We start from the raw sequence: 24,596 nt of genomic DNA on the forward strand, positions 1-24,596 counted from the left end.
GTATTTCATAATACATACTCTTATACATTAGTGTATAAGACTGCAGAAATATCACTTAGGACCTGAGTTTGCTCCCTAGGACTGTGATGTGAAAATCCACCTCTAAAATGTCGGTTTTCAAATCCCACCATCTTTAATTTGCATTTGTCTCACAATTAAAACTTCTTGCACAGCTATGTGTGTTCTTTCTGGACAACAGTACTTCTACAGCTAATGCAGCAAAACACTTAGTTAATGCATTACTAAGGAGTAAAACACCTTATTGGGGGAAAGGAACAAGACAAAAAGGTCATCCCAGCACTGCTGTATGGGAACATGCAATCTTCAGAGTATCAACAGCATGTTATTTGGCCCCAAAAATGTATTAGCAAGCAAAAAATATAATTAACAGCAGAGAGAGCAAGTCACTCAATACAGTACATAATTGGGACTTGCTCATACCACCAACAGGGCTTAAAATAAATTACCTCTATTTCACATTTCCAGCAGTAAAGTGAACTAAAAGCTTAATGTTTCTTATTCTCTGAGTGAGCCTGTCCAAAATATGCCAGTTGGGTGAACAGTGTCAGTATAATGCAGACGTGCTTAAAATTAAAACCTGTCTTTTTAGGAAGGAAAGAGTTCTAAGGGCAGCTGAGGAGGTACAATTCACAAGTTAAAAAATATCATGAGTTTACCATCTGTATAATACACAGGGTTACTACGTAGATTATACTTTGGGAAAATCATGTTCAGTAACTATGCTGTAATTAAATGCACCTACAGGTGATTCTGTAGTTCGATATTGATCAAAAAGTAATTAGCGTATAAGCAGCGCATCAGGTGAGATAACTAATTCTTGTTTAGATGATAGAATTAATCATAGGCCAGATGGTTTTGCCAATGTTAACCACATGGAGCATTCCCAAAGGAATAGTACACACCAATTTACGAGATGCAAATCAGGACTGCCACTCTGCTTAACTCACTGCACTTAGGGCTTACACTACCGCTTAAGTTGATGTAAAAGCCATGTAAAAGTCGGTGTGAAAAAGTCAACCCTTGAGCAACGCAAGTTACATCGAGCTAAGCGCTGTTCACACTAGCGCTATGTTGGAGGGAGACAGACACTCTCCCACTGACATAGCTTCCGCTTCCCGCTGAAGTGGAGTAATTATGCTGACGGTAAAATGATCTCCTGTCAGGACAGCAGATCTTCACCGCACGCGCTACAGCAGTGCAGCTTCATCAGTGTAGCGTGGTAGTGTAGACTAGCCCTTAGATATATTTACAGTGAAAAGAAGAATAGGTTTATTGTCAAATAACAGAGATTCAAATAGAAGTAAGAATACTGATTACATATAAACAAAATGATTACATATAAAACAAAATCATAACATGCTTTCTAAAACCTAAACTTAACTCCCATCTCCTAAAGGATAGCTTATCCCAAGTCCTTTTCCCAGCATTTTCAACCAGGATGGCCGAGAACCTCTTTTCATAAAATCAAGTCTGCGGCAGCTTGTCTTCCAAGACTGAAGGATGCCTGGTGTACTACCATACTCCATTATACCCCTGGCTGTTTTTGTTTTTTCGTGCAGCAGTCACTATCTGTTCATTAGCACTAGACTCAATATGCAAATAGACTTCCATTGTAAGAAACAAACAATGTGCAATGGTCAGCCAGGGAGATAAAAGTGTCTACCACCTCCTGTCTGGAAAAATCGGTCTCAACACATGCTACCTTTGAGTGACATGCCTTTAACTACAAGGCCTTAAAAAGATAACATACATAACTCCTTACACATTATCTGCTCATACATTTCACAATGATTGTGATGACACTCTTTCAATAGAGGCCTTACATGACCCCTTTTGGTGATCCTTAATCTGTGTCCTCTGCCACTGAACACCAAGAGGTCCTTGGGTCACACCCCTTAACACAGATCACCCCATTCCTTACCTAGCCCCCAAACTCCATAAGCAGCCTCAGTTGGAGGTCCAAAGGCTAAAACAAGAACTGGCTGTGGGATTGTAGCAGAGCTAAGGGAGAGGAGTATCTTCCCATTCACCCTTACCACCACCACAAGGCAGCAGAGAATTAGTGTAGCCTGGACCTGTGTTAATTCCCTTAAAAGCATGTGTTGAAGAGAGAAAATGCAGTAGCTCCAATGGAATTGGGTATTTGGGTGAGCCACTGTGGTCTCCAGAACTGGCAAGGAGAGACAAAGCCTCTGTATGAAGACCCTGCCCTAACCTCCTGAAAATTTCAAAGAACCCTCAAGTTTGGGGGGTAGTGCCGCTGCCCATTCCACTTGGGGTAAATGCGCACATACTGCCAGTTTGGGAAAACCTCAGCAATGAGATCACTGGGGAGTTTACCCTTCTTTGTACCTGCACTTATCTGCTGGCATGTAAAGGGACACATTCTGTGGTTTCTTTAAAAATCAGACCCTTCAGTAGTAAGCATGTTTGTTATTACACATTCTTTTAATTAACAGGCATTTGTAAATGTCCTCTAAAATACTACAGAAGTTGGATGAGGCTTTAGTGGCATTATGGAAAATCCACTACAGGTAGCTCTATTGGAAGTAAGAATAAAGCTCTACTAGGATAGCGTAAAGCAGAAGCAAATGTGTAAATGCTTTTATAGTACTCTCAACATGAGGGAAATGAGGGACAGGATGAGGAACTGATAAGGGGATTCAGGTACTTACTTTTGCAGTCATTTTTGCCAGGAGCTCTTGTAAATCCATGATTCCTTGCACCAGACTTAAGAAATCACTGCAGGTTGGGCATGCTCAATAAAGGAAGTGGGGGGAAAAAACCATAAATCAATGAAGACTGATATACTGTTAAAACTTCATTAATTTGTGTGTGACGGTGCGTCAGTGCCCTGTACTGGGACTGCGGGGGCTAACTCCTCACTGTGGACTCAGGAAGCCACGCCTCCACAGCCCTACTGGGCATACTCGAAGTGCAACACCAGTATAAGAGGGAGCAGCCTGGCAAAGTCTGGGCTGACCGCTGCAGGGGAAGGAGGTGTGCCAACAGCTCCTGCTGCAGGGCCGCAGGCACTTCATGACATGGAGGCCAGCCATGCCAGCTGACAGCAACCCTCAACCACTGACAGGGCCCTGGTTGGGACTCGGTGGAGAGAGAGGACCCGTATCCTGACCACCGCCAACCTGGTGGGGGCGGCCCAACCTGACAGTGACTGACTCGGGCCACTAGGCCGCACAGCCCCAAGCCTGGGAGCAGTTAATGACTTGGGTCACTAGGCCGCACAGCCCCGAGCCTGGGAGCAGTTAATGACTCGGGTCGCTAGGCCGCACAGCCCCTTGGCGGACCTAACAAAGAGCTCTCAGCCCCACAACGTACAGTGGTCAGCCAAGTGCGAGAAGGCCTTCCATGAATTGAAGGACCAATTAAATTAGGGAGCCAGTCCTTTTTCACCCAAACTTCAACAGGCCTTTCATATTACAGTCTGATGCATCAGAAGTAGGATTGGGAGCGGTGTTGTCCCAGGAGGATAAGGGAGAGGAGCATCCAATAGGAAACTCTTCCCCAAGAGAAGAGGTATTCAACGATAGAGAAGGAGACCCTAGAGGTGAAATGGGTGAACATCACCCTGAGGTACTACTTGCTGGGGAACCCCTTCCAGTTGGTCACCGACTTCGATGGCTTAACATTATGAAGGACACCAATGCCAGAGTCACGAGGTGGTAACTTTCACTCCAGCCATACGACTTTCAAGTTCCCACCAACCCAGTAAGGCCCACACAAATGCAGACTTCTTTTCCTGGTAGGAGGGGAAGATGTGGAAGAGGGGCCACCAGCGGGGACCCTCTCAAAGGGGGTGTCTGTGACAGGGCGTACACACCCCACCCTGGGATTGCAGGGCTTAATCCCTCACTGTGGCCTGAGGAAGCCACGCCCCCATGGCCCTACTGGGCACGCTCGAAGTGCAACACCAATATAAGAGGGAGCAGCCTGGTTCAGTCTTGGCTGACCACCATACGGGAAGGTGGTGTGCTGATGGCTCTTGCTGAAGGGCTGCAGGCATTTCATGATGCGGAGGCCAGCCAGCTGACAGCAACTCTCAACCCCCAGGCTCTGGACTCTACCAAGGGAGAAAGAACCGGCAGAACTAGGAAGCCACAAGATGCGGAGAAGCGGGTCGGAAGTAACCCAGGGAGTCTTTGCGGGGAGGTGGACAACTGGAGGTTAACTTGGCGTGTTTCAGACAGATCCCCGCCACACTGATGGCAGGCAACCCTGCCACCAACAGGGCCCTGGGTTGGGACCCAGTGGAGAGGGAGGGCCTGGGTCCCCGTATCCTGGCCACCGCCTCTGGGGTGGTGGCCCAACCTGACAGAGACTGACTCCAGCCACTATGTACGGGGAGACTTTGGCAAACCAGTAAAGTGCCTGCAACTACTATGGCGTATTGCTACAAGCAACCAAGTCAGCAGGCTGTAAATTAGCCAGGTCAGTAGGCTTAGCTTAACCAAGGCAGGAGGGAGGGGGTTTTTTGGGTGCCACAGAAAGGGCAGCTTGACCCCGCATCCTTCCTGATAAGAATTGAGTTGAAATTGCTGATACATGCATCTTAGAAGAGCAGGATGTGCCCCAGGAATGTCTATTGGGGCCTCAAGGCTGTAAACTCTGGAAAACCCACACCTGGTTAATCGGTAATCAGAAGGAGCCTCTTGCTTGCCCATTGGAACTGCTTGCTTAACAAGTTTTCTTTAAGGGACATGTCATTCTGTTACTAATATATAAATAAGGGTGAAAAGTTTGAGGTAGTCTGAGGGACTCTTCAGGACTGGACTCTCCCTCTGGATGCATCTTGTGTTCCCCACTAGCAGACAGGCTGCCACTGTGCCACTCGAGAGCCACGCTCAGCTTTGATAATTATCAAGGGTTGGGGGTGTTGCAGACGTGTGTATAAGTGCTTGAGACTAAGTAAAGTTTAGCTTTAAAGGAAAGCGCTCGTGTTGTCCTGTTTGTGCCAGCCATCTATCGGCCAGACAGCCGTGTCTCCCTTGATTTATTTCCTGACACCACCTCGCACAGTAAAAGTTACCAAGAGCTTTGGGTTGAAAGAACTCCGGGTAACAGCTAAGCCGCACAGCCTTGAGCCAGGGGGCAGTCAGTGACTCTAGCTGCTAAACCGCACAGCCCTGGCTGAGGGTGGCTGGCACAACTGTTGGCCTATCAAGACTTGTGCCCTGCCCTGGGAAGAAACAGGGCATGCCTGACCCACAACAGCATTGCTTATCTTAACATAAATGCAATTTCTTAGAGTTTCTACTTCCCTGGACTGACCATATTGAAAGTGTACAAAGATGATACAGGACAAAGCTAAGCATTATCTTTAAAATATAGAAATCATTAATATTTAAATCTTCAAAGTAAATAAATTGCTACTTACTGCGATTCAGATTAGGGCACTGTGTTATATATCCATTGGGCATAAAGATTATTTTCACATCTTGAATGATACCCTTTGTAAAAGAAAAGATTGCTGGTAAATATAGATTGTAGTCAGACAGTTAAAACTTCCAAGATGCTTCTCAAGTTTTCTGCCAAGAGGCCATGAATAAATGATCAGCTTATTATTTTTGGTTGATTGGGTTTTTTTTGTTTTTTTTTTTTTTTACAAACAAAGAGGGCCACCCTAACTGAACAATTCAGGTAAAGCTGAACAAGATATGAATGATTACAAAAGCTTCCCTTTGTCCAAGAAAAAGGTTTACGGCATAGGATTTGATAAAAACATGCAAAAATTGCCCACTACCTAGAAATAAGAAAAGTTAGTCTCTAAGGTGCCACAAGTACTCCCTTTCTTTTTGCAAATACAGACTAACACGGCTGCTACTCTGATACCTAGAAATGTTCTTATTAATGCCTTTAGCCAAATTAGCCTAGGAGATCAAACCATATTTAAAGGACATTTCATAATGAATTCTCTCTGCTGCTCTGTTAGGAGGCAATCTTGTTCCTAACAAAGGTAAGGAAGGTCCCCTGTGCATACGGGATGGAGAGGGGGCAGGATTTAGGAGTTATATAGAACTCAGCACTGGAGAAAGTCCCTTCACAACAGCACACATGGGGTTTTGGAAGCTGGGCAGTGGCAGGCTGGGGAAGTGAAAGGGTTGAACTATCCACCACTGTTGAATCCTATGTCATTTCTCCATATGCATGAAGCACTCTTCCACGCAATGCAGCCTGTTATTTCAGATCTTGGTAGAGTGTAATCATAGCCCCTTTCCTGTGTATCTTCCCAGAATTCAGACAAAACACAGACGGTGAGTTCTGGGGATTGGGGTTTGATCCTTAGAGCCAAATCCTGAAGCTTTTTCTCTGGGCCTGACTCTACGAGGCACTTATCTTCCACAACATCCACTAGATTTAATGGGAGTTCAGCATCTTAGATGATCTCTTATCCCTTAATGAACTTTAAAAGAACTGGGAATTTTCCTGGAGAAGTCCAAGTATCTCACTGTAAATCAAAGAGGGTTTATGGATCTGCCTCTCACCTGATTTGGAAGAATCTCTCTAATTCAAGAAGAAATTTATCATCAGGTTTGCTGTCTTAGAATGAAAATATTGATTTGGGTGTATTCTGGTTTTATTTTCAGTTAAATTGTGATAGAATAGACTCTGCAAAGCAGATGGAAGACATAGTAGCTTGCTCAGAATACTGAGGTTAATCTATAAATAAAATATAGGCCTCAGATAGTACTTGAAGCCTTGCAAATGCAGTAACATTTAACATTTATGTGTTCATTTTCTAAAACAGCAAAAAGTAATCAGCAAGCCCTGTTTCCTGCTTGTTATTTCAAGATCAAATACTAATTGAAAATATTAATAGAAATAACCAGATCACACCACCTCTGTAGCAGAAGAATATACATTTATTAACCTTTTCATCTATGAGAATAATGAAGCCATCACAATAAGAAGTAGTGATACTGTCACGGGTTGGGAAAGTAGCCTATAAAACAATGCTGAATGTTACTTACTTTACTTCTTTCCAGTGACCACTGGTGAACAATTAACAGCTGCAGCACATAAATGCATTTTTAAGGCTCAGTTCTTTCCAATGAAATGATTAAAGAAGCATAAATCAGATTACAGACTTCCACCACACTGTCACCATAGTGACAGGAGCCCATTCAGGAAAGCACACAGGCTGTTTCAGGAAAGAATCCCTGTTCAAGAATAGTGTGTGCTTCAAGTTAAGTACATGTTTAAGTGCATTACTGCAATTCGGATAGGTTTATATTTAAATATAAAAATACACACTCATTTTATTTATTTACTTCAATGTAAATGATGATTTAAAAGATGCCTATCGAAGGCACTAGGCACTCTAACAAAGAATGAACAATACAGTCTGGAAATTATATTTTTAATGTATATAATCATATACATGACAGGTACAGATGAGCTAGTGTGGTCAGGCACAGATGGGAACTTTCCCATTAACTTCAATGGGAGCAGGATTTGCCCAATGTCATTTTTGTAAGAGGAAAAACTTCATTACAGACTGAAGTTCAGCATAATCGGAATTGTTGCAATGCATTTAAACAACCTTGGACTTCCATGCTACTTCACTATAAATGAAGTTTCACTAGATCAGAGTTTTCTATATGGGATATTGAGCGTACAAAAACTCCCACGGGGCCAATCTTAAGGTCCTTTGATGTAAATAAGGACTGAGTAAAAGCTAAGAAAGGACCTCCGGTTTTAGCCTGTGATGTGAGCTGTGGTTGTTCTGCACCTGTCAGGATTTTCCTCCTCAGAAGTGGGTATCACTACATATGGTTTTCATATGAAATATTTACCTAAACACACCCTTAGGCAGACTCCTTCATCTGCATGAAGTCCCAATGAAGTCAGCAGAGTTCCACACTAGTGGAGACAATGCAGGAGCAGAGCCTTAAATATCCATTCCATATGAATTTGATAGAAAAGCACTGGGGTGTTTATAGCTCCTTTCATATTCTATATAATGAACTACTCCATTAATGTTATATGAAAAGGTTGATGCATTCAGGGCCCTCTAACACTTTAACCTTCTGCAATTTAATTCACTTGATTTCATACTGCTATTCTCACTCTTTAAAACCCACTTCTTTCACAAAGCCTTCTTATGGTAAACATATCATTTTCCTGTGCCCGAACTGCTGCCCTCTGTATCATATTTATTCGATTTAGATTATATGGTCTTTGGAGTGGGAACCTTGGCTTTTTATATGTAAAGCACTTTGTGCATGCTTCGTGCTGCCACACAAGTATGTTCTATTCATTTATTTATCAATATATATATTTCCAAAGCTCTTATTCAACATTGTATCTGGGCACTGCACAAGGGTTACATAAATTATTGAAGAGGTGAGGTTTTCAGCATGGTCTGAAGTTAGAAAGGGTAAAATTCTACCTCATCTCCTCAGGGGAGGGTGTTTTAGAGTTTTGGGCCCGCTACCAAAAAGATTCTTCCTCAGGTTCCCTTCAGTTTTGTTTCTTAACCCGACTCCAGTATCATCCCTAGCACACAGAGATGATCTTGCTACTGGCGTACACTGAAGAAACCTGAATGGTCAACAAATGCTATCCTTGTTTTTCAGAAAGAATAATTCATGCACTTCCACTTGTACAGGAAACAAAAACAACATCTTGTCTTTGTTATTAGCTCGCTCCACTGTCTACCTCGAGTCAGTATCCTGGAAGGGGCAGGGCACCTCCTGTGAGATGGTGAGCATCCTTAAATTCCACCGACCTGAATGAGAGTTGAAGTCATTCAGCACTTTGCAGAACTGGGGCATTGGAAGGGCAGAACTCTGAGGTATTGGTACAGGGTAAGTTACATATTGTTAGATGTTCATATAAAGGGCCAAATTCTGATCTCCTCTTATGCTGAGCATCCCCTCACTCCACCAATAGTCCCACAAACTCAAATGAGACTACTTGTGGAGTAAGAAGTCACTCAGTGTAAATAAGAGGGTCAGAATCTGGCCCATCATGACTTAGATCCTTACATGACACTTCCATAAAAGTGCATGAGGAACAACAGGAGAATCCTCACCCAACACGGACATTAATGATATTCATTTAAGAAAACTTCTCATTTCTTCAAAAGGGGCAGAAGGAGAAGGAGCAAAATAAATAGTAAATTACACCATTAAAATTCTAATATATTTGGAATAACTATGATTAGGCTAAAGCTCATACCCAAATCTTTCACATACAAATACTACCACAGCTACACCACACATACAAAAAATGCTAAATTCTTTTTTACTGCTCTTATTTCCCTGAAGATCTCTGTTTACGATGAGGAAAATAGTTATATATTTTATGCGTTAAAACATTGAAACAAATTGCTATGAAAAGGGAAGGGAGATCCTACTGAGCGTGAAAATATATGGATGGAGATACGTACGGTTTATAAATTCCAAGCTTTTGCAAGGGGTAACCAAAACAAACAAAATAACCCAAAGACTCCTGAAACTCACAAGCAGGATTTTAAAAATGCAACCAATTACACATTTCTGCCCTGCAGACAGTTAGTAAAATATTCAAGCAAACATAGCAAAGAAAGGCACTTGTCGACTTTCATTATGATCAATAAAAACTGGAAGCTCATTAGCATATCATTAGCTACCCTGCTGTTTCCAAAGTGTCAATGCATAGAAATATTAATTTACAAATGTACAGTATCCCAGAGTTTTTAGACTCTGGCTGTCTGCATAAAAAGAATTAAAGATGGGTGAATCCAATATAATTTACTTTTTTCTATGCAGCTCTAAACATATGTTTACCATCTGTGGAATTATGGGAAGCAGCTGAGGTAAGAAACAACAGCTGTAGAATAAAATCATGCCGTCAATTTCACTTCACAGTGACAGTTCAGCTGTTACAACAAGAAATGAAGTCCAGGTAAGGTGCAATTCTTGGACCTTAACTTAAATATAAAAGCAAAAAAGCGATGGAGGTAGTGCATGCATGCACATATGCATACACACACACACATAAAAGAGTTAGAGTTGCCACACCAATTACACTATTTAAGCAAACTGCATTTGATATTTTGTTTGGCTCGCTGAAAAAAATCTACGAAGTTGAGAGAGGGGGTGTTCTTCAAAAACTAGTAACTGCAACATACATTTAAATAATGAGTGCTTCAAAAGGAAATTGAACTGATGGTCAACCATCCTGATAATGGAAAGCCATGCCAGTCTCAAGATGATGTAGATAAGCATATCACTATCCTATGGACTATTTTATCAAATGGATGCTGTTTTGATTTGAATGAATCCTTAGACTGTGTTCTGTTATCCAAGATACAAGGTACTTATTATCAGGAGTTTAGCTGTATATCACCCACCAACTGACTAAACTCCACGCTCTTTAATCAGGTTTCAGAGTGGTAGCCGTGTTAGTCTGTATCAGCAAAAAGAACAAGGAGTACTTGTGGCACCTTAGAGGCTAACAAATTTATTTGGGCATAACATTTTCTGGGCTAAAACCCACTTCATCGGATACATGTAGTGGAAAATACAGTAGGAAGATATATATACACACAGAGAACATTAAAAAATTGGTGTTGCCATACCAACTATAATGAGACTAATCAATTAAAGTGGGCTACAGCAGGAGAAAAAAAAACTTTTGTAGTGATAATCAGGATGGCTCATTTCCAACAGTTGACAAGAAAGTGTGAGTAACAGTAGGGGAAAATTAGCATGGGGAAATAGTTTTTACTTTGTGTAATGACCCATCCACTCCCAGTCTTTATTCAAGCCTAATTTAATGGTGCCCAGTTGGCAAATTAATTCCAATTCTGCAGTTTCTCGTTGAAGTCTGTTTTTGAAATATTTTTGTTGGAGTATTGTGACTTTTAGGTCTGTAATTGAATGACCAGGGAGGTTGAAGTGTTCTCTGACTGGTTTTTGAATGTTATAATTCTTGATGTATGATTTGTGCCATGGATCCACTGGACACAAAATTAGATGTGACAGTTGGCCAGCTTTAGCTATAACTTTGCTTATGAAGCAGAGTATTAATTTTTAAGTTTTACAACAACTCAGCCTGGACCATAATCCCAGCAAGGCTTGCCAGGGAATAAAGGGAACAGAAGCGAGAAACAAAAAGGGAAATAGGGTTCCCGGGTCTTAGGGCATTTGCCTCCAAGACAACATTAATTGCACCTTCCCTGTGCATTTTTTGGTCTCCATCCCTATATTGGTGTAGTCCATGAGGATGGTTTGAGGTGTCTCACCACCAGAAATGGACTACCAGGCCAGGCCAGCGAGCAGGCATGCTCTCTGTCAGCTACATCAGTGAGGATGACCCACATACTTATTGTCAGTTACCAAAGGAAAATTTTGGAGGGGGAGTTTCAATATCTTCACTCTCCTATGCAAGGAGCATCTCCAACATTCATTTCCAGATCCACTTACTTGTGCATCCCAAAAGCCAGACCTAAGCGCCCTGAACCATTTTCAACTGGTTGTCAGCTTTCCAGGATCCGTGTGTTTGTTATAGGTGAATGGCAGGTAGACCAGTATCTGTCACTACTCAAATATGAGAACATAGTATGCAATGTGCATGGACCTATGGCGGGAGATAGTATAGTATCGCTCCTTACTACCAGCAATTCAAGCTCTGGGTCGCTGACACCTTCAAAGCCATGAAGCACAAACTCATAGACTCATAGATATTCAGGTCAGAAGGGACCATTATGATCATCTAGTCTGACCTCCTGCACAATTGCAGGCCACAGAATCTCACCCACCCATGCCTGCAATAAACCTCTCGCCTATGTCTGAGCTATTGAAGTCCTCAAATCATGGTTTAAAGACTTCAAGGTGCAGAGAATCCTCCAGCAAGTGACATGTGCCCCATGCTACAGAGGAAGGTGATATAGATATATAGTTCATGGATCAAATCCACTGCCCAGAAAATCAGAACTAGTTGATCACCGGTAAGGGATCCCTCTCACATGTACAAAAGAGGTCAAAATGAGGGGAAGTTCACTAAGGAAAGAAGTTAATTCTCCTAGGCCTTTCAGCAGGGCACATGTGCACAATTGCAAATACCTGCACAATTGTGAATAGTGTCAGGCCTATAGAGGGCTTTTACCTGATGGAAGTCAAATGGGACCTAAACTGTGAAGGATGAAAATTATGGAGTCCATCAATAACAGTGTGAGGCTAATCTAGATGTAATAGAGAAGAAGCCCAGCTGCCACTGGTCTATGAATATTAGGAGATGCATCACTTGGTCACCTGGACCATGATAAAAATTATTTTGAAGGTTTTTAAGATAGTTTCAGGAACCCACACAAGAGTCACTATGTTCCACAATCTCATTTCACTCATGGGTGATCCAGGACAATACACTGCAGGAGGATGAGGTATACCCCCTAAGGCACACTGGAATACAATTGGAGTTGAGAGCACAGTCCACACCTTGCAGAATCAGACCCTTTTGTGACAAGTTGGACTGGTTCCTCAGACACCTACAATCCCTACTATAAGTCCTATTAAGGGGGTGGAGGGTTGGGTGTGCAAGGTAATAAAGCTTTGGTTAGTGTCCTACATTTGCTACCGTGTATCTGCTTACCTTAAAAAAACCATGTTTCCTGTTCCGCTGTCCCAGCCATAAACTGCTTCCTGGCATTAGATTCATTTCTGGAGGATCTATGACACGTTCATAAATCCTGTGGAGGGAAATGTCATTAGTTGGAACAAGTCTTTTTTTTTACCCCCTCTGAAAAAGTCTAATTAAAAAAAAAATCAATGAAAAAAGAAATAATATAAAGTTTGGCTTAAAAAAGTCTATGATTAAACACCCAGATACAGTACCAATTAATTTTTTTTTGCTAAAGTGCAATGAATAATAATAATCCTTGACAGTTTATATAACACCTTTTATTCAGGCTCTCAAAACACTTTAAAATAGTGAGTAAAATATTATCACCATTTTACAACATGGAAAAAACTCAAGCATGGAGAGGTTAAGTGCCAGCAGCAGAGCCAGGAATTCAACAGAAGACTCTGGACTCCCCTTCCCTTTGCTTTGCTTTGCCTGCTAGCTCGAGTGCCACTCTTATACAGCCAGGAGGCACAGACCCTCTGCCTTATATCAGAACAAGTGTGGTACTATAGGGAGGCTAAGAAAGACGATGAAATATACTTCCACTACGCAAACTCATATTGTTCCATAATCATACCAGCAAGCCAGTCAATTGAATAGGCTCTGAACATGTCAAGTTCCTTCACTCGTAATGTATCTGTATGTTTAATAGGAAATGGATTAGGGTTTTTTTTTTCCTTCCTCTCTCCCACCTTAGCATTATAGCTGTAGCTGCTTTAAAATGAATGTGAGCAGTTTCCAATATAAAATACAAGTCAATCAACAACTCACTACACAGTTATCCTTCAATTTACACTTTCACTAATTTTCGAATCTGTTCAAGCTCAGGCTCAACTAATGTCATCATTGATTTTTATTTTCTGAGCTCCAAAATGATCTGAGTTTTGAAGAACTTTAGCAAAAGCACTGCTGAATTTAAATATCAAAAAGTCAATACTTTTGATGCCCAGAAGTCAAAAATGCCCAAAAATAAAGACACATAATCCTCCCACATTTGTTTACCCTGAGAAGGAGAAGAAAACCATTTGCCAGAATAATGGGCGAATAATCTATCTAAAAAGCCACAGAAAGGGAATAAAAAAACTTTATATTTTTCAGAAATAAGAAAATAGTTACACTGAAACTCCACAACTTAAGAACACAAGCAGAGAGTTCAAAAGAGTTCTTCAAATAATTCCGTGAGTTAATTGCTTAAGTTTATGGTAATTACAATCAACCCTAATTCATCACATTTCTTAACATGCTGCAGTACAAAAGAGGCATTCAAAGTTAGAGTCAAAGCTCTGAGATATTTTTGTTTCTGCTAGGTAATTACCTATCTTATCTGTAAAATTCTCATGCTGAGCTATTTTACTTGTTTGGACAGCAAGTAAAACAAGGTGGTAGTCTTCTAAACCATGTTTTGGGAATTATGGGAATTTTGCATGTATTATCTCTATCAATATTTTAAAATGTAAGCATCTCCTTTCTGCTATAAACACATGCAAAATTAAACATCTACTCAAATGCAAAACTGCTTTAAAAGGCTGAACAAGGTACAGTAATTGACATGCTCCTTGAGAAAGCTAGTCAGTGAATTACACAATTACATTAGGCATTTCTCTTTAGATATATAGCACATCTTTATTCATGACTTGGGTTAATAACATCCTCTCTAGAAAGTGTCTAGTCTTTGAAAAATACTAGTCAATATTCCACAAAGAACTCCATTTTCTGTTAGCAGACAAAGCCCCAATATTTTAAACAAAGCAATATGGTGGCTTCTACAACACTACTTAGGAGAGCATATTGGATTTTTATTTACCTGGCCAAGTAACATGCTCTAAAGGGACTCCATGATATCTGCCTTCAATTACAGAAAAAGAATTACATTGCTTCAATGTAAAGCATACAAAGCGACCTGTATTATACTATAGGTCAATAACAGGCTATAAGGAAGACAAATGAGACACAGGTCAAAGTGGTTTATCTTTGGCTTTCCTGAGGATAGAACAAAGGTTTTTGTCCTTTATGGGAGAAAGCTACGATGACCTATCTTCCAGTGTCCTTTCAGAAGGTCCCATTCATATGGTATATATGCTCTGTGACAATGGACTCTTCATTTTTCTCTGTGCATTGTTCTATTCGAATTGCATTTCTGGACCATCTAGCGTCTCCCTCAGGCAACCACTCAGATTAAAAATAAAGGGCTTTGTGCCTACTTCCATGTAGCTTTTGATGTCTAGGAAGATCTTCGTGTGTGTAGGCTGCATGGCAGATATGAAATATATTTTCTCTAGATCTGCCCATTAAATCTATTTATAATTAATGTGCAGGTGTCAACTGTAGAAATTGATCAGTGTGGGCTTAATTTTTACAGAAAGAGTGTTCGGATGCTATCTTATTCACGGATTATGTGAATAAACCTTATCACATATTGCTTAAATCAACGAAACATGAAAAGGCTACTGCAAAGCAGCACACAGCCTATCACTACAACAAAATATAGGCTATATTCTTGGCAAATTAAAAAGATTAAAACTCACATCTGCATTCCTAAAGAAACAGACTATAGCAGACCATGAGGAATATCATACTGCGTACAACACACTGTCAACATGTAAGAATTAAATCTAAGACTAAAACAGCATACAGCCAAAACAAAATAATAATAATGCAAAGCTCCACACGTAGAAAAAACTAGATGCCTTTGATGACAGGATATTCACATGAACAAAAACTAAAACTTGTATCAAAAAGAAGCTTTTGTATCAATGAATAAGAAGGAATTGACTGTTCATAATAATATTGTGCACTACTATGGCACTCAATCTGAGGATTTAATGAAGTTAAACCAAAGGACTTTACAAATATTAATGAATGAAGCCTCACAACCCTGTAGATCCCCAGCGAACGGCAGCACAGCAAGGCTAAATGACTTGCCGCGTACATCAGATCTTCTGCCTCCCAGTTTCAGGCCTTAATAACGAGAACACTGCCAGAGTTCTGTAGCACTACCAGCCCTGGTCTACACTAGGACTTTAGGTCGAATTTAGCAGCGTTAAATCGATGTAAACCTGCACCCGTCCACACGATGAAGCCCTTTATTTCGACTTAAAGGGCTCTTAAAAATCGATTTCCTTACTCCACCCTTGACAAGTGGATTAGTGCTTAAATCGGCATTGCCAGGTCGAATTTCGGGTACTGTGGACACAATTTGACGGTATTGGTCTCCGGGAGCTATCCCAGAGTGCTCCATTGTGACCGCTCTGGACAGTGCTCTCAACTCAGATGCACTGGCCAGGTAGACAGGAAAAGAACAGCGAACTTTTGACTCTCACTTCCTGTTTGGCCAGCGTGGCAAGCTGCAGGTGACCATGCAGGGCTCATCAGCAGAGGTGACCATGATGGAGTCCCAGAATCGCAAAAGAGCTCCAGCATGGACTGAACGGGAGGTATGGGATCTGATCGCTGTATGGGGAGAGGAATCCGTGCTATCACAACTCCGTTCCAGTTTTCGAAATGCCAAAACCTTTGTCAAAATCTCCAAGGGCATGAAGGACAGAGGCCATAACAGGAACCCGAAGCAGTGCCGCGTGAAACTTAAGGAGGTGAGGCAAGCCTACCAGAAAACCAGAGAGGCGAACGGCCGCTCCGGGTCAGAGCCCCAAACATGCCGCTTCTATGATGACCTGCATGCCATTTTAGGGGGGGGTCAGCCACATTACACCAGCCGTGTTGTTTGACTCCTTCAATGGAGATGGAGACAACACGGAAGCAGATTTTGGGGACGAAGAAGATGATAATGAGGAGGAGGAGGACGTGGTGGTGCTGGTGGTGGTTGTAGATAGCTCACAGCAAGCAAGTGGAGAAACCACTTTTCCCAACAGCCAGGAACTGTTTCTCACCCTGGACCTGGAGCCAGTACCCCCCGAACCCACCCAAGGCTGCCTCCTGGAGCCGGCAGGTGGAGAAGGGACCTCCGGTGAGTGTACCTTTTAAAATACCATACATGGTTTAAAAGCAAGCATGTGAAAGGATTACTTTGCCCTGGCATTTGCGGCTCTCCTGGATGTACTCCCAAAGCCTTTGCAAAAGGTTTCTGGGGAGGGCAGCCTTATTGCGTCCTCCATGGTAGGACACTTTACCACTCCAGGCCAGCAACACGTACTCGGGAATCATTGTACAACAAAGCATTGCAGTGTATGTTTGCTGGCGTTCAAACAACATCCGTTCTTTATCTCTCTGTATTATCCTCAGGAGAGTGAGATTCATTCATGGTCACCTGGTTGAAATAGGGTGCTTTTCTTCAGGGGACACTCAAAGGAGCCCGTTCTTGCTGGGCTGTTTTCCTGTGGCTGAACAGAAATGTTCCCCGCTGTTAGCCACAGGGAACGGGGAGGGTTGAGGGGGTAGCCACACGGTGGGGGGAGGCAAAATGCGACCTTGTAACGAAAGCACATGTGCTATGTATGTAATGTTAACAGCAAGGTTTACCCTGAAAGAGTGTAGCCACTGTTTTATAAAATGTGTCTTTTTAAATACCGCTGTCCCTTTTTTTTTCTCCACCAGCTGCATGTGTTTCAATGATCACAGGATCTTCTCCTTCCCAGAGGATAGTGAAGATTAGAAAGAAAGAAAGAAAGAAAACACACTCGTGATGAAATGTTCTCTGAGCTCATACTGTCCTACCACACTGACAGAGCACAGACGAATGCGTGGAGGCAAGTAATATCAGAGTGCAGGAAAGCACAAAATGACCAGGAGGAGAGGTGGCAGGCTGAAGACAGGGCTGAAGCTCAAATGTAGCGGCAGCGTGATGAGAGGAGGCAGGATTCAATGCTGAGGCTGCTGGAGGATCAAACCAGTATGCTCCAGTGTATGGTTGAGCTGCAGCAAAGGCAGCTGGAGCACAGACTGCCACTACAGCCCCTGTGTAACCAACCGCCCTCCTCCCCAAGTTCCATAGCCTCCACACCCAGACACCCAAGAACACGGTGGGGGGCCATCGGCCAACCAGCCACTCCACCATAAAGGATTGCCCAAAAAAAAGAAGGTTGCCATTCAATAAATTTTGAAGTTGTAAACTGTTAAAGTGCTGTGTGGCATTTTCCTTCCCTCCTCCACCACCCCTCCTGGGCTACCTTGGTAGTCATCCCCCTATTTGTGTGATGAATGAATAAAGAATGCATGAATGTGAAGCAACAATGACTTTATTGCCTCTGCAAGCTGTGATCGAAGGGAGGAGGGGAGGGTGGTTAGCTTGCAGGGAAGTAGAGTGAACCAAGGGGCGGGTGGTTTCATCAAGGAGAAACAAACAGAACTTTCACACCGTAGCCTGGCCAGTCATGAAACTGGTTTTCAAAGCTTCTCTGAAGCGTACCGCGCCCTCCTGTGCTCTTCTAACCACCCTGGTGTCTGGCTGCGCGTAACCAGCAGCCAGGCGATTTGCCTCAACCTCCCACCCCGCCAAAACGTCTTCCCCTTACTCTCACAGATATTGTGGAGCACACAGCAAACAGTAATAACAGTGGGAATATTGGTTTCGCTGAGGTCTAAGCGAGTCAGTAAACTGCGCCAGCGCGCCTTTAAACGTCCAAATGCACATTCTACCACCATTCTGCCCTTGCTCAGCCTGTAGTTGAACAGCTCCTGACTACTGTCCAGGCTGCCTGTGTACGGCTTCATGAGCCATGGCATTAAGGGGTAGGCTGAGTCCCCAAGGATACATATAGGCATTTCAACGTCCCCAACAGTTATTTTCTGGTCTGGGAATAAAGTCCCTTCCTGCAGCTTTTGAAACAGACCAGAGTTCCTGAAGATGCGAGCGTCATGTACTTTTCCCGGCCATCCCACGTTGATGTTGGTGAAACGTCCCTTGTGATCCACCAGAGCTTGCAGCACTATTGAAAAGTACCCCTTGCGGTTTATGTACTCGCAGGCTTGGTGCTCCGGTGCCAAGATAGGGATATGGGTTCCGTCTATAGCCCCACCACAGTTAGGGAATCCCATTGCAGCAAAGCCATCCACTATGACCTGCACATTTCCCAGGGTCACTACCCTTGATATCAGCAGATCTTTGTTTGCCTGGGCTACTTGCACCACAGCAGCCCCCACAGTAGATTTGCCCACTCCAAACTGATTCCCAACTGACCAGTAGCTGTCTGGCATTGCAAGCTTCCACAGGGCTATCACCACTCGCTTCTCAACTGTGAGGGCTGCTCTCATCTTGGTATTCATGAGCTTCAGGGAAGGGGAAAGCAAGTCAAAGTTCCATGAAAGTGCCCTTACACATGCAAAAGTTTCACAGCCACTGGGAATCGTACCAGACCTGCAACACTATGTGGTCCCACCAGTCTGTGCTTGTTTCCCAAGCCCAGAATCGGCGTTCCACAGCATGGACCTGCCCCATTAGCACCATGATGCATGCATTGGCAGGGCCCATGCTTTCAGAGAAATCTGTGTCCATGTCCTGATCACTCACGCGACCGCGCTGACGTCGCCTCCTCGCCCGGTATCGCTTTGCCAGGTTCTGGTGCTGCATGTACTGCTGGATAACGTGTGTGGTGTTTAATGTGCTCCTAATTGCCAAAGTGAGCTGAGCGGCCTCCATGCTTGCCTTGGTATAGCGTCCGCAAAGAAAAAAGGCGCGTAACGATTGTCTGCCGTTGCTCTGACAGAGGGAGGGGCGACTGACTACATGGCTTACAGGGTTGGCTTACAGGGAATTAAAATCAACAAAGGGGGTGGCTTTACATCAAGGAGTATTTCAGGCAGGACTTCACGGAGGGTTCTAATAAGAAATGGTGCACCTAAGTAATTGTTCTTATTGGAACAAGCAGGTTGGTCTGGCCTCTGATTGATACAGGGCTAGATTTACCTCGCTGCACTTTCTCGGTGAGTGACTGCAGTGTGACCTATAGGAATGAGTCCCCTAGACAGGGGAGGGGGGGAAGCAAATGAGTACAAAACAAATCTGGTGTATTTCTTGTTTTGATCCACTCCATCTATCTTTTACATCTTTGGCTGGCAGCAGACGGTGCAGAAGGACTGCAAGCCATCCGCATCTCTTGCCTGCCTTGCAGAAGATGGTACAGTACGACTGCTAGCAATCCGTATCGCCTGCCCGCTCACCATAAGATGGTTCAATAGGACTGACTGCAGGACTAAAGAGAATGACCTGATCAAGTCATTCCAACTTTAGTCCCTGCGCCCATGTCTGTCCAGGCGCTCCTGGCTGACGTGGCCAGGAGCACCTCGGACCTGACGATAACGGCTACCAGTCGTACTGTACAGTCTGCTGCCACAAGGCAATGGGTTGATGCTGCTGTGTAGCAATGCAGTACCACGTCTGCCAGCACCCAGGAGACATACGGTGACTGTTACCTGAGCGGGCTCCATGCTTGCCGTGGTATGGCATCTGCACAGGTAACTCAGGAAAAAAGGCGCAAAACGATTGTCTGCCCTTGCTTTCACGGAGGGAGGGAGGGTGGGAACGGGGGCCTGACGATATGTACCCAGAACCACCCGCGACAATGTTTTAGCCCCATCAGGCATTGGGATCTCAACCCAGAATTCCAATGGGCAGCGGAGACTGCGAGACTGTGGGATAGCTACCCACAGTGCAACGCTCCAGAAGTCGACGCTTGCCTCGGTACTGTGGAAGCACTCCGCCGAGTGAATGCACTTAATGCACTTAGAGCATTTTCTGTGGGGACACACACACACTCGAATATATAAAACCGATTTCTAAAAAACCGACTTCTATAAATTCGACCTGATTTCGTAGTGTAGACATACCCCCAGAAACAGCAGACTTCATTGAGACGAAGCCCCCCACCCCACCCTTAAGGAGGTTATGAGTGGCATTTGCTAATGGGGGAAGCTCTGGAGGAGGACTTGGAGGCAAGGGGCTCTCAAGCCAATGCAAAGACACAGGGCAATATGCTGATGACCCCACGTCTCATGCAAATCCATCGAGATCTGTGCAGCTCTAAAATGACCTTCCATGCTTTTCGCTGTTGGGGCTAAGTATCCTACTTCTCAGGAGAGCAAACCCTGCTCCCCTCACGCACACCCTACCCCCGCACATGGATTTTCTGGTAGAAGGTGTGATCTGGTCATGAAACAGTGTGCTGCCCCCCAACTAGTGCCAAAAAAACCTTTACAAATTCCTTCAACGTCTCTCCCTTGTTCCACACTTTGGGTTTCCTCTTCCCCTTTGTGTGTTGTCTCCCACTCCACCATTGTTCTATTTTCTGTCTCCTGATTAAAGCATACAGTACCCATACAGAAAATATACCTACATTAGCTGTACATTCCAGTTCACCAAAGAAAAGTATGCAAATCAAAGAACATATTTTACAAGCAAGCATCTCAAATACAGTAGTCACCTGTATGAATAGCCACCATGACACAAGGAATAGAATAATGCAGAAAACTTTGCCTTTAAAATGATATATCAAGGGAATTATTGTATAACATGCATAAGACACCATAAGTACACACACACTTCCCATCATACATGAACACACTCCATAATAATCTATATTAAGTACGTAGCCTCCATTACCTCATTATATTTAATGTATATATCCTCCCAATATCCTGTGAGGTACGGAAGTACTTTTATCACCATTTTACAGATGGGGAACTGACTCTGAGGGTATGTCTGCACTGCAGTGTATGCCCAGGCTCAAACTCAAGCCCAAGTCCCCCTTCTGTCTATACACACATCTATCGGACTCAGGCCAGCAAGCCCTCTGGACCTGAGCCCTTGGACCCATAAAGGGGTCAGTTTAAGCCAGAGTCCCAGTGTTAAAAGGAACTGTCTGATTCAAGTACAGCTGCTCAGCTTTTAATTCTTCCATTTTATTACGGATTGCTGAGCTCCAGAGTGAACCACCTCCTGCCTTAGCTTTGGCTACCTACAGGAAGACTTTGGCCAAGCACACGGCTATGCGGTCACAGGACCAGTCAGATTCTGGTAAATCTGTGGTGCAAGGTGAGCAACATGTTCAACTTCAGTAAGAGAATCAGAAATGTACCAAGAAATGTATCACATGTAGCAAGAAACAGCAGATAAGTTGACAGTGTGGGGGATTCAGTGGACCGGTGCCAGTGAAGAGAGCAGAACAAGCGGCTCAAGAGTGACTACCAGAAAGCCAGGGATGAAAACTGCACCCCTGGGAACTCTCGGTCATCCTGCCTCTTTTAGGAGGACTTTGACCGGGTACTGTGTGCTACGCCAAGCTCCAAGCACAGATAGTTGAACTAGCACTCAGCATTTTTTTTTTTTACACTAGCTACTCACACATTCTTACAAAGACGTACTGGGGTGTTCAAAATAAGAACCAGATGTTGCCTTCCCTTTTAGTACACCACACTGGAGAACTCACCCATGCCACAGCATTATGAGCCAGCTGTAAACAAACTGTACAGGGGTGAGGGGAAACGTAGAGCCTGGATGACAAAAATCAATGCCTGAAATACAACAGGGGGTTGTGCGCAGTCCAGTGTGCCAGGATACCTGTTTATGCAGTTCTTTGAGAGTTCATATTATCATGGTTTTTTGTATGTAGACCACTGGTAGATGTAGTCAGAGCAGGCTATTTCATAAGCTGTAGGGAGTCAGTAATCCATGTGGACAGTAGCACAGCATCCTGTTGATTCTCCCATGAATTTATCAGGGTGCTGATAAGCTGCAAAATTCTTCCATAGTAGGAACTCCGGATAGGTAGTCACATTTTGGGGAAGGACATATTTTCCAGGCCCTCCTTTATAGGACACCTGCCCATTCCACTCGTGGATGTGTTGCTCAGTTCCCACTTGAAAACCTCTGACATGCATGCGTGGCTTGCTACTGGTAGCTTGGAATAGAATCTCTCTTTGCTATTCAGGAACCTTCAGGATTATTAGGTCCTCCAGAATTCCTGAAAGAACTGAGACACATTAGGTAGTCAACCATAGCAACCTCTCCTCCCCTGCCTACAATGGTCTACAATTTTTAAACATACTGCACGTGTACATTTCAACTTACTATTGTGTGTATTCTTTTCACTCCAATTAACTCTGTTGGGTCCAAGAAGCTTCTCGGAATTGAAGCATTCCTCTCCTCTAAAACTATACTGAAGCCGAATTTTACGAAGTATCGGGTTTTTTACCTTAAGATTCCACAGGCACCTTTTTCTGAGGATGCTCCGAACATTTTTTTGAAGTACTGAGACAATAAATGTACTGTTTGATGTCTGCTTTCAGGCCCTTTCACATCAGCACCCCAGCCAGAGTCCAGCAGGTTCCTGGGATTTTGAACTGTTATGGACTGGTCAAAGATGAAGCATTTCCATGATGAACTTATGGTAGACCTCCTGGACAGGGCCAACAAGCAGGTACACTATGAAAGGGAAAAGGGTTCATAGCAAGTGGAAAGGCACAGGCAGGCAGTAGAGCACCAGGAGAGAACTGCAGCATGTAAGGAGAGACTTGCAGCACAGTTTCTGGGAGTAGGAATATTGGTTGAGGGAGGAAGACACAGCTCAGCAGAAAGACCTGTTTGAGAGGCTGCTTGTGCTAATGAACACAGAACACCTCTGAATTCACAAAGATTGTGAAGTGCACAGCAAGGTATAATAATGCAGACAGCATTGATGACAATGGAATCCAAATGGTTCTGTAAACAGTGCCAACAGGATTTCAATCTGCCAAATGCACATGTAATCCACCCTTCTACACCCAATAACCTCCTTTCACCAGATCAGGATATGGTTTCATAAACCAAGGCAAAAGGGGGTAGAATAATAACAGGGGTAGTTACTTGATTTATGACAAATGTTATTTGGTGGCAATAGTGGCCTGTCCTGTCCATGAAGGTAGACACCCCACTGGTGGAAAACATTGTCACCATGAACTTTTGCAGAGCAGGCCAAGCAGGACAAGTTCTTCAAATGGTGACTTTTACATGTCGATGGCTCCAGTTGCTGGGAATGTACAGACCCAAACATTTCTTGGCAGGATGTGACAACTTCCTGTCAATTGCCGCGAGATGGACAATGAAGTTTTCCCACAATGAATCACAAACAAAGGGCTAGAGCAGATGGAGCTGGAGAAGAGGCTAGGAAACCTGCGAGATGCTGGTTTGACTCAGGTCTGCATAATGCAGTGTAGACATCAGAGCGTGTGTGTGAGACCAAGGTCCAGAAATTCTAAACCTAAAGTCAATATTCAGTGTGGACACTCAAGCTCAGGCTTACAAACACTCAGCCTGCAGGATCCCACTGACCCCAGAGCTTACACTGCAGGGTAGACATAACATAAGTGACTCACCTATGGCACCCAGGGAGTCTGTGGCAGAGCAGGGATTCAAACCTAACTGCCCTAACCACTAGAGTATCCTTCCTTTCTAACAAATATGATAGTTTCCTCCTGCAATGGAGATTTCTCATATACAACATGAGGCAATAATAAGCTAAAGCCAGCAAGTCCTAGGGAGAAAAAAACCACACAAAAAAGTATTTTGGGGAATTCCAAATTACATAGTTGCACCAGAAACACTGCTTTGTTCATATTAATGGCAGCATTTGCAAGCAAACATGGATTAACCAAGAGTTGTGATTAGTAGGACTGATAAATGGGTTATACTGTAAATCCTATATGGTAATACTTCAATTTGAAAACCCGCAAATCATTTAACTTATTTTGAATCTAAAATACTTGACATTATTAAACATAAGCAGCATTACTAAACATTCCAGCATTGCTCTTAAAACAGTACATCCATGCTTGATATGAACTAGGTTTATCTGATTCCTGAGGTTTCTTTACTGTTAACTTTAATAAGAACAAACCAACTTTAGCTTGTGTTTTGCTTTGTCTAAAGTTGCGAGCTGAATGACCCTTATGTCCCAATCCCTAGTTTCCTCAAAGAGGCACTCGGATCCTACTATACTCCTGGGCTGGAGATAATTGGG

At 43.4% G+C, this 24,596-nt stretch overlaps 1 protein-coding gene across 6 annotated transcripts in view; it reads right to left on the reverse strand.

Moving 5' to 3' along the window:
• NELL1 (neural EGFL like 1) overlaps window positions 1-24,596 on the reverse strand; it is a 430,345-nt gene that overhangs the window by 334,272 nt on the left and 71,477 nt on the right. For all 6 annotated transcript variants that reach the window (XM_073347842.2, XM_073347838.2, XM_073347837.2 and 3 more), the window contains exons 5-7: window positions 12,619-12,715; window positions 5,417-5,489; window positions 2,697-2,779 (exon numbers count right to left, since the gene is read on the reverse strand). In XM_073347842.2, coding sequence (XP_073203943.1) covers window positions 2,697-2,779; window positions 5,417-5,489; window positions 12,619-12,715 — 253 coding nt within the window. The remainder of the gene's footprint in view (window positions 1-2,696; window positions 2,780-5,416; window positions 5,490-12,618; window positions 12,716-24,596) is intronic.

Source organism: Lepidochelys kempii, chromosome 6, assembly GCF_965140285.1.
Source record: "Lepidochelys kempii isolate rLepKem1 chromosome 6, rLepKem1.hap1, whole genome shotgun sequence".
In the NCBI taxonomy this organism is placed as follows: domain Eukaryota; kingdom Metazoa; phylum Chordata; order Testudines; family Cheloniidae; genus Lepidochelys; species Lepidochelys kempii.